Here is a 16833-nt window from a genome sequence, read left to right on the forward strand (position 1 = left end):
GTAGTCCCACTGCACAAAAGTGGAAGCAAGGAAGAGGTAAGCAACTATCGACCAGTGAGCCTTACATCAGTAGTAGGGAAATTGATGGAAACACTCTTAAAACAAAGAGTTGTAGAATATCTCAAAACCAGCAATTTACAGGATCCAAAACAGCATGGGTTTACTGGGGAAAGATCATGTCAAACAAATCTTATTGACTTTTTTGACTGGGTGACTAAAGTAATAGATCAAGGTGGGGCTGTAGATGTAGCTTATCTAGACTTTAGTAAAGCTTTTGACACATCGCAGACTGTTAAATAAACTTGAAAGCTTGGGATTGGATTCTAAGATAGTTGAATGGATAAGAGCGTGGTTGCAGGACAGAAAACAGAGAGTTGTAGTAAACGGAGTACAGTCAAAGGAGGGAAAGGTTACAAGTGGAGTACCCCAGGGATCTGTACTTGGACCAGTGCTTTTTAATGTCTTTATTGGTGATATTGCAAATGGAATTGAGGGTAAAATGTGCCTTTTTGCAGATGACACAAAGGTATGCAACAGGGTAGACACACCAGGAGGGGTAAAACAAATGATTGAGGATCTAGGTAGATTAGAGGAATGGTCAAGAGCATGGCAACTGCAGTTTAATGCCAAAAAATGCAAAATCATGCACTTGGGTCTCAGAAATCCAAAGACTAAATATAGTATAAATGGCACTATAATGGAAACTACTGAGTAAGAGAGGGATCTAGGTGTCACTATTTCAGGGGACTTAAAAGCAGGTAGGCAATGTAACAAAGCAATGAAGAAGGCAAGTCAGATGCTTGGTTGCATAGGGAGAGGTATCAGCAGTAGAAAGAAAGAAGTAATAATGCCACTGTATAGGTCATTGGTACGACCTCACCTAGAGTATCGTGTTCAGTTCTGGAGGCCATATCTCCAGAACTGATATAAATACATTAGAGACTGTACAAAGAAGGGCAACTAAAATGGTGCATGGCCTACATCACAAAACGTACCAGGAAAGACTAAAAGATCTTAATATGTATACTTTAGAGCAGAGAAGGGAAAGGGGGGACATGATGGAAACTTTCAAATCTATCAAGAGTTTTAACAAGGTACAGGTGGGAGACATCCTTCACAGGAAGAGGAGCAGCAGAACAAGAGGACATGCACTGAAACTAGAGGGAGGGAGATTCAGGGGAAATGTGAGGAAGAATTACTTCACAGAAAGAGTAGTAGATACGTGGAATAGCCTCCCATCAGAGGTGGTAGACTCAAATACAGTAGTACAATTTAAACATGCTTGGGATAAGCATATTGATATCCTTACAAAAAAATAAGGATCAAATATGTTTTGAGGTAACATGTTTAAAAAAGGGGCAGACCAGATGGGCCAAGTGGTTCTTATCTGCCGTCAAATTCTATGTTTCTATGTAAATTCACTGATTTTAATCTGAATTTAAATGTGTATACAGATGTGTCCTCATACATCTAGCCTCAGTGTTCCATGCCGCACAAGATGCCTGACTTAAGTGAGCCGTAAGGTCCCTTGCCACTCTGCATCAGATGTCCTATATGACAAAAGTGTTAATTATGGTTAGGGTGATGCAAAAAGGATGCACCAGGAGACTCTGCTGATTCATTTGATATGCAATACTGGTATGTCTGTTTGCGACTGAGTCTTTTGGGGTTTATTCAGTGCCACCTGGCATGCTGTGATGGCGAGCAGTGCTGATTGCTCACCGCCTCAGCTCGCGGGTCAGTACTCAACTGACCCCCTCTGTACCCGCCATTTCCATCTCGCTGGGTATTTACAGCGAAGTAGAAACTGCATGTGTGGCCACCAAAATGGTGAGGTCCGCAGCTAAATGCAGAAGCTCCCTGCATTAGCCTGCAAACCTTGCTGTTCAGGGGAATCCTCGCTGTCAGAGGATCCCGCAGAACGTTGAATAGAGGGAGCAGATTCTACATTGTAGCATTTTGTATACAGATTCACACACATGTACAAGTATATCATATCAAATTAATGAGTACAGTTTTGTGAAGCAGTTTTGATGCATCATATTCAGAGTAAGATGTACATTGCACAAATAATCTCTTTTGTTCCAAACTAAATTACATGGGACCTGGTGCACCGAGATGTGTGGCAAAACTACAGCAATAGTGTATGAAGACACTTGTATAGTTTTGCGACGTTGTTGAAATATCCCATCTTTTACAATTAGAAATTGTAACTTTCAACAACCAAAAAACAAAGGTTGCATAGCAGAAATTTGATTTTTCCGCATTCGTTATACAGTTTGGATTTTAAATTGCAAATTTTTTGTTTTCTTGTATAGCTGTAAAATAAGACTAAGACTAAGTATTCTTACCCATGGTTACTGAATAAGTATACTGTAGTTTTGTTTTACAATTTCCAGAGAATTAATGCTTTTCATTTCACTAGGTAAAGAAAGAGACTTGCCTCCCCCGGACACACAGCTGGAGATTGTCCCTAAAATTGCCAAGATGACAGTCTCTGGAAAGAAGCAGAAAATGGGGTTCGATGTGCCACGGTGTGTTTTATAGTAAAGCATTGCTCTGAGTAATCTTCTTGTCAGTTACATTGCATGAAAGTACATTATCAAACATATACTGATTCCTCTGAAAAATAAGAAATGACCACTCAATCACTCTGGCCTTCCCACCGGATCTTAATGATAGGTCAAAAATGTCTAGGTTGACATGGCAACGGTGACACATGAAAAGATTGACAGGAGTTTTTTTATTTATTCTTCATCATCCACGTAGACTGATTGGGAATGGTGCAGTGTGCTGGGCACAGCAGTAGTGGAGCGAGGCACCTGGCCCGAATCATGGTGAGCGAATCCTACAGCAATTGGGGATCTTTGTGCTCTGTTATTAAAAATGGCACCAATAAACTATAAAAACAGCATAGCGACCTTTTCATGTGTCATACTTTTCCATGTCAGTCTTGTGCATGTCGACATTTTGGTGTAATCCATTGATCTCAATTAAATCTCAATTGATAATGCACTCTTCTCATCAGCTTTAGCTGTTACTAGGAACTCTTGCATTCTGGGTGTCTCATTTATAGATCGTTATGTACGTCTGTCTCTCTCCCTTCTGACAATGGCATCTGGTGCTTCCAGTCAAGTTTGAAGTAATTCACAGCTGCGATTTTGTTTTAAAGGGATAGTCCATATTAGGTATAGTACAGACTAAAGGTGATCTCAAGTAGGGCATTTAAATTCATAGAGCGGGGCAAGGTTGTTTCCAGTCGGTTGGCGATATGTCAACCTTTAACATATTAATAATGTCAACATGTCTACAATGTTGCTATTCACAATGTCAACCGTAATGGTTGTTTTTTTGTTAAGCTTAATACCCTGATATGCCCGTCCCTAACTGGAGCATAACCCGAACTCTGATATGCCCAACCCTAACCTCTGCCTAATTCCATATGTCGCCATTTACAATGTGGATGTTTTATCGGTCATCAACAATCAGAATGTGACGCCACTTTTCGTATCAACAAGTTTACAGGAGCTTGTTTCCAGGTGGTATTTTGGCTCCACTGTTGTGCCCAAATGTGGTTTAATTATGGTATTCCACTATCCCAACTCTGAGATCTGATATTTTTACTGCAGTCATATACCGTAAAGTATCCTAATATCTTACTTTCGGACTATTTGACTGCTGTCTATAAAATGACAGCAGTCACAAGATATGTCCAGTTTTATGAATGCTGTCAATGTTGAATCTAGTATTGCTTAGCCAAGAAATATACATTTGTAAATTATATTTACAGATCAACAGAATGGTTTGATTGCAAAGAAAGAAACTTTGTACTCCGTCTGATACAGCTTCCTCCCCTTATTCATTCTGTTTTGTTAGACACGTATAGTATTTGGGACAGGATATGAGAGTAGCTGCTGATGAAGGGTAGGCTGTCTCTCATTAGGACAGGTGTGGTGAATTGAGTCAAATTAAAGAGAAGCAAATTGAGAAAAAGCCACTATCTACTACAAGAACATTTTGTAGGTAGTAAGTGCAAAGATGACTAATATCTGTGTCCGTGACTTAAAGCATTTGAAGTTTTGCATTTTACTGTAAGTCTGAATGTCCGTTTAAAGCCCTAGCTTGTAGCAGTTTGTAGACTTTTTTTTTTTATATTCACACCTTAAGATCTATATTGTACGTATTGTCAGTTATGAGGCTTTTGCTGCTTGGTAAAGGTTAGTCTTTTTTTGTATTATGTAGCCCTCCGAGCATGTTTTGCTGCACATGTGGCATGTACTATGAAGAGCTTGAACAACGCTCAAATACTTTGTTGAAATAAAAAGCATTGTTATATCTGCACGTTTGTGTGCCATTATCATTTTACTTAACTACTCATTGTACTCCACTCTTTATTATGGTCTGTTTGTTCAAACTTTTTCCCTGTAAAATTTATACCACAGATGGGCCCAACTGTCCATTTACAGCAGGCTTGCCAACCCTCCCGGAATGGCCGGGAGCCTCCCGAAAATCGGGTCCGCCTCTCGGGAAGGTAGGCAAGTCTCCCGCTTTTTGTTCACAGCCCCCGCTCCCCCTTGCCCAGCTGGATTAATTAGCGCAAATGGTGGGTCCATGGTGAGGGAGTGGGGCTTAAATGACGAGAACACTACATTTAAGCCTCGGCCCGCGAATCACTGAGTTTTCCTGCATGGGGAGGCGGGGCAGTGATGTCAGCCTTGCCTCCGCCCCCCTGATGTGTTGCCTCTCTAGGGATGGCCATCTTTGCCTTTGCCATCGATGGCAAAAGTGCAACTGGCCATCGATAGTGTATTCAATGGATGACCATCAATGATTTGTATATCGATGGTAATCCATTTTCTGTGATTGAGTGGCCTGTGGGCCAATCAAAATGCGGGGCTGGGGCTTCGCTATGCTATGCTCCGTGCCCCGGCACTGTAGGAAAAAAGCTAAAACAAAACTATTTGTTTAAGCTTTACATCGATGGTGGGAAACCATCTGGTTCTCCCCCATCGATGGCAAAACTATTCGACATCGGCCATAAACCATCGATTATTTCTAATAGTCGATGGCCATCCCTATGCCTCTCTGGGCTTCTCCCGGAGAAGTGAAAGTTAAGGTAGGCAAGTATGATTTACACATGCTCTCACTTATTCTCACTAATCCTTTCTAGTGCATTACTACAAATGTCCCCAGCAGATATTGCAAGTGCAAGCCATTTTGTCCGTGTTACGCAGAAATTGGAAATGGCAGTAGCACTATAGCAATCTTTGACAGGAATTGTTTGCGTTCTCAAACAGTATATTTCTTAGTTTTATTTTTTAGTATAATTATGCTTTATTTTAATTGCTACCATGTCTATGATTGGTATTTGGAGTTTTCATTGCTAGGCTGATGGTTAGTTGTATAAACTGTTCTGTGGGGAGGTGCACACTGCAGTGCAATATGACGTCTGCTCCTTGGCGGCTTCAGTACACAGACTGAAGAGCAGATATAAAAAACTATTAACAGAAGTGATTGCTTCTTTCCTTTCTTGAGTCTCTCCAACTTCAGAAATATTGTCCAAGAGCTTCTTTGTTGCAATTGTATTCAGTGGATTATTATTATTTTTTTTTAACACTTTTACTAGTTGGTCTCAGTGTCTGTTGCATTGTTTACTTTTCAATAGAAATTAGACCAGTGGTGCTTAAGCAGTAAACTTTTAAATATGTTTAATATTTAATTCACCCTGGGCAAAATCTCTGGCACCACCTATATTTCAGCTGACCGCTTGCTGCACATACCCTTGTTAAAGGAAAAGTGAATCATCCTTTGTCCTTTTCCACTGCAACTTTAACAAATCACTCTGTGCAAAGCTCATCACCTTATGCTATGGTAGTGAGAAAAAAAAAATCAGACATTGATTCAGCATGTTTTCCAGAGCCAGTAGATCACAGGGATACAGGTTTATATTAAAATCTACTTATGTCCCAAAAGGGAATCCTTAATATGTTATTGGTAGTATGGAACATAATGATCCATATTAATGGATGTCAAAAATGCCTGTTGCATATTCCAACCTGGGGATGTAACTATAATGCAGGCTCCGGTTGTTCCATTTGGTCCCGTCAATGCCATGTATAGCCACTAAGGGGTGTTAGGGAACGGAGGGTTAAGCACTAAAAAGAGGAGGGATTTGATCATCGGGATGCCTCTATCATTCAATTGGACAGAAAATATCTTTATATTGGATTGGCGGTTGTGTACACTTGACATGATTCTGAATGACATTGTTCAGACGTATCACGCAGGCACTGCGGCACAGCATGTCGGATTTTGTGTATTGTGGACTCCCCAATCGCCCATAGTCTGAATGCAGGGGCCGCTGAGACTCCCGTCCTATCTTAGCAGGCACATGCCAAACTAACTGTAACGTCTAGACTGACAGTGGGTCACAGAAAAATATTTGCAGTGTGCGGTCTCCAGCTGAAAGCTGTGTTTGATCACTGCCCTACAATATAGAGCAGAGCTTTTCAGTTGAAGAAGGTGGAAGTAATTTTATCCTTACAGTACATAAAAATTTATCACCAGTCCTTTTTTCTTGCTTTTCTAAAGTTCATAGGCGTGAGCAGCCCATTTTGTTAGGGGGTGCACCATTGGAGGGGCGTATCCTGCACCGCCAACTGGGCGTGTCCATCAATGCCTGTTGGGCATCAATGCAAACTAAATAGAAGGTGACTTATTTATATATACACTTCATAATGAACCATTCCCCACAGTGCTTGCCATATAATGCCACATACTGCAATGCCCATTACACATAATGCCACACACAGTAATGCCCATTACATATTATGCCAGGGCTTGACAAATATTTGTAAAACATGGAGAACAGGGACAGTGCGCCTATTACACGTAATGCCTGTTACATGTAATGCCTATTACACCTCACACACCCATTACATAGTATACCACATGCCATAATGCTCAATACATTTTATGCCATACACTGTAATGCCCATTACACGTTATACCAAACACTGTAATGCCCATTACACATTGCACCTCAAACCGTGATGTCCATTGCACATTGCGCCTCACAACGTGATGCCCATTACGCCTCACCGCCATGTCCCCCCCCCCTGTCAGCCATGTCCTCCTCCCCCTGTGTTAGCCCTATCCCCATTACCCCCGTGTCAGCCATGTTCCCTTCCCCCCGTGTCAGCCATGTTCCCTTCCCCCCATGTCAGCCATGTTCCCGTCCCCCCGTGTCAGCCATGTTCCCGTCCCCCCGTGTCAGCCATGTTCCCGTCCCCCCGTGTCAGCCATGTAACCGTCCCCCCGTGTCAGCCATGTAACCGTCCCCCCGTGTCAGCCATGTAACCGTCCCCCCGTGTCAGCCATGTTCCCGTCCCCCCGTGTCAGCCATGTTCCCGTCCCCCCGTGTCAGCCATGTTCCCGTCCCCCCGTGTCTGCCATGTTCCCGTCCCCCCGTGTCTGCCATGTTCCCGTCCCCCCGTGTCTGCCATGTTCCCGTCCCCCCGTGTCTGCCATGTTTCCGTCCCCCCGTGTCTGCCATGTCCCCCCCCCCTCGTGTCAGCCATGTTCCCCCCCCCCCCCGTGTCAGCCATGTTCCCGTCCCCCCCCCCCCCCATGTCGGCCATGTTCCCCCCCCCCCCCGTGTCGGCCCTGTCCCCCTCCAATTGTCAAAACTGAAGGGGATCTAGACACTACCATGTCCCCTTCCCCTTGTCAGCCCTGACCTTCTGCTGTGTTAGTGATTATTGTTGGATGTCACATACAGTTTAGTCAGGACTGCCAGTGCCCACTGTTGTGCTGGCTGCTCTCCGTGTTCCCTCCTTTGTGTGCGGTGAGTGTGACAGTGCATCTGCCTCATCCCTGCATTTCCCGCTCCTCAGTCAGTCAGAGCACAGCCTGCTTAGAAGAGCGCAGAGCTTATCTAGATCACAGAGGGGAGTGCCGAGCTGATCGCTCCGCCACCTCTGCTTGGGGAACGCTCAGTCGGGGGACATTGTAGAGGACACAGCAGCAATAAGGTGCAGTGGAGGAGATAGGAGATGGGGCCGGTGGTGTGCCCGCTCTCCTCCTTGGCTCATGGAGGCGGAAGGCACCCACCCGACACGGACCTTGACCATCCCAAGGTCACAGTCCCGCTCCGCTGCGTCAGCGTGATTTGGGCAGTGGCAGCGGCACGGGACTGTCACTGTCAAAGTTTGGTGGCGGACGGTCATTAGGAGGTGCCTGTGCACCCTGTGCTCACTTCCCCCATGCGCACGCCTATGGTCATCACTCTTCATCTCACTTATCTGAATCTCCATGCTACTTCTGATCAGCAGTCGCCAGCTTTGGGAAGTGAGCCAGGGCACTGCAAAGACATAGTTACAGTTAAGGAGAGTGGTTCAGCGGAAACATGGGGCGGAAGAGGTCAAAGGTTCATTTGATGGAGGTCAAAGGTATATCTGGGGGGATGATAGGTGCACATAGGAAGGTCAGAGGCATGCCACCCACACAATAGTGTGCTGAGGCATGCCTGCCTCTTTAACTCTCCCTAGCTGAGCTACTCTTGTCCTGACAGGCTATCATGCACTTTTTATGCCAGGCTCTTCTACCACTAAAAAGCCTTCCTCTGCATCCTTTTGTTCTCGGCTCTTCTCCTTCCATCTATGCAGTAATGCAGCTGACAGGGTTCAGTCTCTCCCAAGAGCCCCAGGTGCCCCTTCCAACTGCCTCTGCAGGGCGTGCCATCTTGCAGACACAGTTGTTGGGCTTTCAATGCATGGATTGATGGGTGTGGTATAATTACCCGACAGTCGGGATTCCGAAGTCATTACTCAGACGTCGGAATCCCGACTGCACAGCGTGGGGAGCGCAATGAAGCCCCTTGCAGGCTCGCCACGCTGCGGGCACCATTCTCCCTCTATGGTGGTCGTGGACCCCCAAGAGGGAGCAGTCGGAATCCCGACTGTCGGGGAGCCGTCCGGCACCCGGATTGATGATGAGCTCTCACGCCAAAGGGCATTGCTGAAATTAAACAAGAAAAATAGAACTGCGCAATAAAGGGGAACACATGCAATTTATTTATGCACTAACATGAAAATATATTAAAAACATACACAATTCAAAGTACAATTATAATAATTAGTAAAACAAGGGGGGGAGGGGTATATAAAAATAAAATATATATATATATATATATATATATATATATATATATATATGCGCACAACCGGTCGTGTCTGGTTAGTAACAACATTGCTGAAATTGCCCGGATTCTGCGCCGTACTACCTGTGATCTGAAAATTGCCACAACCAAGCTCTTAATAGGGAATTTTTCCTTAATCCTTAAAGCAAGCAATTGTTAGAACTCTTCTTAAAAAAACGTAATTTAGATAGACTGCATGACCAACTACAGACCGGTAGCAAACCTTTCTTTTCTAGGAAAGGTTATTGAAAAATTGGTTGCGAATCAACTGGAAACCCGCCTGACAACTCCTATATGTATGATCCATTCAATCTGGATTTATGAGAAGACATATTATAGCGCTGAGACAGCCCTGGTATATGTGCTAAATGATCTTCTGATGGCAACAGACAGAGGTCACTGTTCAATCCTAATCCTTCTGGATCTCTATGCAGCATTTGATACTGTGAGGTAGATGTACTAAGCAGTGATAAGGCAAGAAAAAATGGCCCATATCAACCAATCATCACTGACTTAACATATGTAATTCGCATAATATAAAATTATACATAGCTGCTGATTGGTTTCCGTAGGCCTTACTTCTCCAGCCTTATCGCTGCTTCATACATCTATGTGTTTCTGATTGAGCACCTGAAAAATTTCTTACTGGCAGGTCACAGAATGTGTTCTCTGGAGTATACTCATCATCTCTAATGCTACTGTCATGTGGTGTCACACTGAGTTCTATACTATCCCCCATGCTGATTGCAGTGTTCATTCTGCCACTGGGTGAAATAATTAGGGACCATGGCCTGGTCTACCACTGCTATGCAGATGATACACAACTGTGCTTGTCCTTTGCGCCATGCACTGAGAACCCAATAACAACCCTAAATGGCTGTGTACATGAGCTCCAGGAATAGATGAGTGCCAGTTGGCTGAGACTGAATCCTGATAAAACAGATCCTTATGATAGGGCCTAAATATCAAAGGACAGGATGCAGCATAGCCATCCAGCTAGACTGACATTTGGGGGGTAAAGAATTTCATAACCCTGATCATGTGTGTAATCTCGGCGTGGTGCTGGAGGTGGCTTGACACTTAAACATCAGATATCAGCCACAAACAAATCCTCGTTCTGTCAACTGAGGAACATAGCCAAAACATATCAAAAACTTAATTCCCTCTAAAGGTCTGCCAAAAGTCATACATGCATTTGTATAATCTTGATTAGATTACTGCAATGCCCTCTGCCTTGGTCTCCCAGCAAAAGAACTGCACCGATTACAGCTGGTACAAAACACAGCTGCCAGGCTATTAACCAGCCAGCCCCCTTTTAGCCAAATAGCTCCCATTCTCTACTCCCTTCACTGGCTGCCCATAAAATTTTGAATCTTTTTCCAGATTAACTTACTTTGCAGCCCCCGCCGGATCCGATATGATATCCCGGCGTTCGGAATCCCGACACTGGAATCCCGACCGCCGAAATCCCGACAAGGGGGGGACATGGATCGCCCCCCCTTGCGGGCTCGCTGCGCTCGCCACGCAGCGGGCCCGGTGCCTCGCTACGCTCGGCACGCTATTTTATTCTCCCTCTATGGGTGTCGTGGACACCCACGGAGGGAGAAAGTTTCGGGATTTCGGCGGTCGGGATTCCAGTGTCGGGATTCCGACCGCCGGGATCCCGACCGCCGGCAAATCAACTGCATCCCGCCCCCGCCAGCTCCCTGCCGTCGTCCCTGCCAAACTCACTTTCCCGCATTGTTCGAGAGGCCTCCACTCTAGAATCCATCAAAAAACAGACTCAAGACTTTCCTGGTTACTCAAACATTTCCTTAATTCTTTCAAGTATTATTTCTTAAAAGCTTTTTTGTACTTCATTGTACTTCAACATCTTGTCCTATTGGAGAAAGAGCACTATATTATAAAATGATCTAATTATCCATTACCTCCTGTGTCCTTATGCCTCAAATTTCACAGGGAGTACACCTTTTCCCAGCAAAATACAGTCCACACTGTGAGGAATATCTGTGGTGTTTTGGTGCAGGACTGTAATTGCAGAGAACAGCATCCATTAGGAGAGAGAGAAAATGAATTCCTTTAAAGAGATCAGATAAACTATAAAGGGTGTAGTCAAAAGTTCAGCATCCATTCATATTCATTGTAGCACCCTGCCTCTTTCAAAACCCATGCAGTTTCTCATGTCTGGGTTGTTGGTTTTCTGCTGTTGTGCTTCTAGCATAGTGTGGTCTGTATTTCAGCACTTACAGATGGAGCCCCTCTCATTATTGCAAGGCTGGCGATAAAATCTCCAGCCTCCAGGCTCCGCCATCCATCGGAAGGGGGCGTGCGCCCTGTTCCGATGGAGCTCCCCATTGCCGTCTGCCGCCTCCCCGTTGCTGCATGATGTTGTCGACCCCCCCGCACTCCCCCGGAGACAGACAGGGTTTCCGCCACCTAGTGACTGGGACGTGTTTGTGAGACGCTCATGAGTCCCGGTCTGATGTCCCTCTCAGCTAGCGCTCGCCAGCGGGGACATTCTGGCGAGTGCTGGAGCTGAATGAGGGGCTCCATCTGTATATGTGGAAGAACCACAGCAGAGACATACACCCTATGCATGGAAGGGGAATTGCACATGTTTTGACAGAGGCAGGATGCTACAATGTCATCAAGAAACATGTTGACATTCTCAGGCACTTTTGCAAGAGTTAGGTAGTTCAAAAATTACCGTAACACTGGAGGGATCGGAGGTCTGACCTGGAAGTGACAGTCACAAGTCACATGCTGGGCTGGGGCTTGGTATATGCTGCTACAGCCGCCAGAAAGTCACCACTGAGCCACCATAGAGAATATACCAACATTTCATCACTGTCTACATGATGATTGTAGACCTGGTCATTGTAACGTCAGCATATTATACCCAACCTGGTATAAAGGACTATTTGAAAGTATGCATAATATTTCTGGCAATAGTTCTAAGCAAATATTAACATAAGAATGCTCTTATAGTGTATTATTTTGTCTGTTTTATGTTTGTTTCCAGCTCTATGTTGGTTGGGGTCATAGAGCTGCAGTTGTCTTATTTAATCTAATTTTCGAATTTATAATTAAGCACATTAGTGATTGTCATTTGAGATAAATGTGTATACTGTATGTGTTTTCCAGGTTACTTTTCTATATAAATGTGTTTGATATTGTACTTTTGCTGCCCACTGGCTTATTGTAGCTCCATTTTACCTCTATCCACTTACGGTATGTTTGTTACTAGAGTACATGAATAAATGTTTTCCCTTTATGCTTGGAACAGGGCTGCACCAGAACTTAATGGGCAGGATGCAACTGTTTGTACCAGAGGTCAAGTATTGGATGATGCAGAAGAAACTGACAACAGTCTGCAGTCTTCCATGCCAGCTAACACATCACAGGTATCCGAAGACCTTACTTCCACCCCATCCCAAGGAAAAAGCTCTGGAAAATCCAAACGGAAAATTAATATTAAAGAGGAGCTGGAGAAACGACAAGGAGGAAAACAGCTACTCAACCTTGTAGTAATAGGTCATGTTTCGTTCTTCTACAATTTAGCATGTGATGGATATTGGGTTCGTTAGTTCATGAAATAGTAAAGGTAAACATTATGAATCGGATTGTGAAGGACAGTGAGCCATTGTAAGGAATTGTATTGATGTAGATGTGGAATAGTGAGATTGGAAGATTAGTCTTGCTCTGGCATTTAGGTTGAGTGGAATCAAGGATGGATAAGGGAAAAGCTATATGCCAAAGTATGCAGTTGTCAAGGCAGGGGATGATCCAATGCATGAGTTTGGTAGCATTTCTAAGGGAGATGATAGAACTGGATGTGAGGAATTAAGTAAGTGAAAGTGAGAAGTGGAAAAATAGAGCACCACCTTGGGGGGCTAATGAAAGTGCAGGAGATTGAGGTAGTTATCAAAGAAAGAAGGGGGTACAGTGAGAATACCATTGGAGCACCAACAGTCTTGGGGGGGGGGGGGGGGGGAAATGATAGAGGGACATTAAAAGTTGTGACAAGAAAAGGGAGTTTTGATATTATGCCATCTCTATTGGGCATCACAAATGGTCTGTAGCACCGTAAAAAATAAATATATACAAGTATTGCAGAACATAAAGCACTTACCAAAGTAGCTAGAAAATCAGATGAATCGTAGCCCCAATTAATGGGTGCAGTGTTTAGGAGTCATTGATCAATGGTAGCCAAATATGAGTCAGTATGTGGCAATAAATTGTAGTAAGGAACGTTGGTAGGTTTTCATAAGTTTGTGATGAGAGCCTTTTCAAAGCTTTGCAGAATCTGATAGGGAGGGTGAGACTGTTCCGGTGACATAGAGCAGCATGGGAGAAGTTATAGAGGCAGAAGTGGGACGAGGAAATTTGTTATGAGGGTATGAGACTGTCATTGGCAGAGGGCCAACTGTGGAGGGAAGTGAGATTATAGAAGTTTGTGTGTGTGGGGGGGGGGGGGGGGCATGGTTTTGGACTTTATAGGTGGGTGTAGTAAGTTTGAAGTAGACTCTGTAGGGCTATGGGAGGCATATCAAGGGCTAGCAGCAAAGGTATGCTGACACAATGGTTGAGGAGGGGACAACTGAGATGGTTATTAATGTTTAGGATGAAGTGGAGTGGAGAGAGTCATGAGGAAAGTATATATAGAAATCAACCAGGAACAATTTTGCTATATAAGCTAATATAATAGGTAGTCGTTTCTGTAGGTTGTCCCATATTGTGGGACAACCTGTAGTTCATGTAGTTCCACTGTACATAAGTGGAAGCAAGGAAGAAGCAGTTAACTACAGACCATTAAGCCTTACATAAGTTAAAGAGAAAGTAATAAAAACACTATTAAAAGAGAGAGTAGTGGAATATCTTAAACAACTTACTATATCTAAAACGGCATGTATTTCCTGGGGGTAATCATGGTAAACAAATCTTATTGTCGTTTTAGGCCTTGTAAAAAAAATAATAGATCAAGGAGGGGCCGTACATGTAAAGTATGTTGACTTTAGTAAGGCATTTGATACAGTCTCAGATTGCAGACTGCTAAATAAATCCAAAAGCATGGGATTGTCTTTTAAAACTGCTAAAACCAGCCGAGAGTATATTATTCTGTAAGTCAGGGCTTGACAAATATTTCTAAAATCTAGGAGCCAGGACACAAGTTTAGGAGCCAAAGTAAATTTGCCCCTACAAGTAAGCTGGAAACAATCCTATGTCCCATCACCTGGTTATTGCTGGCCAATAAACTGCTTAAAAAAGTTCCTGCAGCCTTCGAGATGGAGAGGTCTCATCTTATGTACTTTTGCTAGTTAGTGAGGATGGAGTCAGGCAGGAGGGAGAGAAGGGGAGTCGGGCAGCGCTGGTTAGTGAGGACGGAGGGGGAGCGGGCAGCGCTGCCGCTGCTCAATTGGGGGGGAGAAGGGGAGTCGGGCACCGCCCATGACCAGATTCTGCTTCCTCCCTCCCTGCAAAAAAATCTGGTCGCCAGGAAGCAGAATCTGGTCACCATGGCGACCTGGCCCCCGGGATTTGTCGAGCCCTGCTGTAAGTCATATGTGTTTATATAATAAATAAAATATAAATAACGTGCTACTTGGTGGCTTGGAAGAACTTATGCCCCTGTTACCAAAGGTTGCTTTATGGTATACTGTAGATCAACCTTTAAGACAGTGTGGGCCATATTAAAAAATTTAACGAAGCCCGAGGGCCACTAAGCTCTACTGTGGTATTTAGCACAGCTCTTAGATAGGCAGCACAGCCCCCGCATAGATAGTTGGCACAGCTGCCCATACACATAAACCCTGCCCCCAATATATAGTCAGCACCTGGGCTATTTCTAAACAATTAGGGTCCCAGTGCGAACAGAATAAAAATGCAGCCCCCCATACATAATTTGCTATTGAAGAAATTGCTCCCAAAAAGGGGTGTGGTGTAATTATAAGGGGCGTGGGCTAATTATAAGAGTGTGAACTAGCAGGAAAACAATTACCTGCCACCTCACTTTTGTAATCTGCATGACTCGACATTAATTACCGCAGGAATGGTTGTTGTCCTTCCACGCTTAAGTTGGCTGTCTAAAGGCCGCAAAGTGACATATAAACATGAAGGCCCATTACACCATGATGCACATTACACAATATGCCACACACCGTGATGCCCATTGCACATTATGCCACACACCATGATGCCCATTGCACATTATGCTTCACACCATGATGCCCATTGCACCTTGCACTATAAGGCCCCAATACTCCTGCTTATGCATATGATGCCACCAGTAGTGTCCCTCATAAAATGCCACCAGTAGTGTCCCTCATAAAATGCCACCAGTAGTGTCCCTCACAAAATGCCCTAGTATTGTCCTCCATAGTCAGCACATTGGACAGCATGCCAGCCCTCCCTTAGTCAGCACCACATTGCACTGCCAGCCCCCCCTCCCCCATAGTAAGCACCCTCCCCATACACAGGTCCACATTGCACTGCCAGCCCCACCTCCCCCACAGTCAGCACCACATTTCAGAACAGCCACCCCCCCCCCACCCCATGTCCAGCACAACATTGCAAAAGGCAGCCAGCTCACCTCTCTCCCCCCATAGTCAGCAAAGAAAACATTGCAGAGAGCCCACCCCCCCTAGTCAGCACCGCATTAGCTAGCTGGCTTCCCCCTTCCCTAAGATACCTGCCTTAATCTTACTGTCTTAGCAGAGAGCTGCTGCTGGCAGCGGCGGCTGTCTTCACTTGAAAGGAGCAGGCAAGGGCGGGTGTGCAGCGCCAGAGGCTGGCGCCAGGGTGCGCGGCGTCAGAGGCTGGTGGCGGTTGTCACTCCTGGATGTCTTCTCTGAAAGGGCGCGGGACGGGTGCGCGGCGCTGGCGTCAGGAAAATACACAATGGGCATGTCTGCACACAGGCCCGCCCGCCCCAGCCAGCACATCCACCTCCGCCGGTCCCACTGCTAAGGGACTAGCGGGGAAGGTTTTTTTTTTTTTTTTTAACGGCTTTTCTTTTTTTTATTATTTATACGGCATTAACTGGCGGGCCACGGGTTGAAGACCCCTGCTGTAGATCACAACTTTTAACACCTTGGACATAATTGTACAATAGGGACATGTTTAGAAACCCATGCTACCTTTTTTCCAGCCTGTTAACTTTCTGTTAAAATGTTATGCACAGCTAAACTTCCCCAAGAATAACCTTTTAATACCATTAGTAATTCGGATATTAATCTATTTAAATATTATTTGTCCTGATTTGAAGTTAGACCCGTGTTTCGCAATAAAATAGAAATGTATTAGTAAATGAAAGGTAGTAATCTACAATAAGTGACAGGTTATTTCCTCCCCTCCCTCCTTAATGCAGGACATGTTGATGCTGGGAAAAGCACACTTATGGGTCATCTGTTATACCTTTTGGGGCACGTGAACAAAAGAACCATGCACAAATATGAGCAAGAGTCCAAGAAAGCAGGAAAAGCTTCTTTTGCATATGCTTGGGTCCTGGATGAGACGGGAGAAGAAAGACAGAGGTATCCTGTCATCTACATTGTCTGAAAAAATAAATAAATATATATATATATATATTTAGAAACATTTCTGCCAGTATCCTGAAGGTTGTGTATGTGTTTTGA

The 16833-nt window shown here is 44.5% G+C and overlaps 1 protein-coding gene across 3 annotated transcripts in view; it reads left to right on the forward strand.

Moving 5' to 3' along the window:
- The window catches only part of HBS1L (HBS1 like translational GTPase), a 121158-nt gene that overhangs the window by 77008 nt on the left and 27317 nt on the right, over nucleotides 1-16833 (forward strand). For all 3 annotated transcript variants that reach the window (XM_083176652.1, XM_083176654.1, XM_083176653.1), the window contains 3 exons: nucleotides 2426-2534; nucleotides 12486-12733; nucleotides 16566-16731. In XM_083176652.1, the coding sequence (XP_083032778.1) occupies nucleotides 2426-2534; nucleotides 12486-12733; nucleotides 16566-16731 (523 nt within the window). The remainder of the gene's footprint in view (nucleotides 1-2425; nucleotides 2535-12485; nucleotides 12734-16565; nucleotides 16732-16833) is intronic.

Source organism: Crinia signifera, chromosome 3 (assembly GCF_055691185.1).
Source record: "Crinia signifera chromosome 3, ASM5569118v1, whole genome shotgun sequence".
Taxonomy (NCBI): Eukaryota; Metazoa; Chordata; class Amphibia; order Anura; family Myobatrachidae; genus Crinia; species Crinia signifera.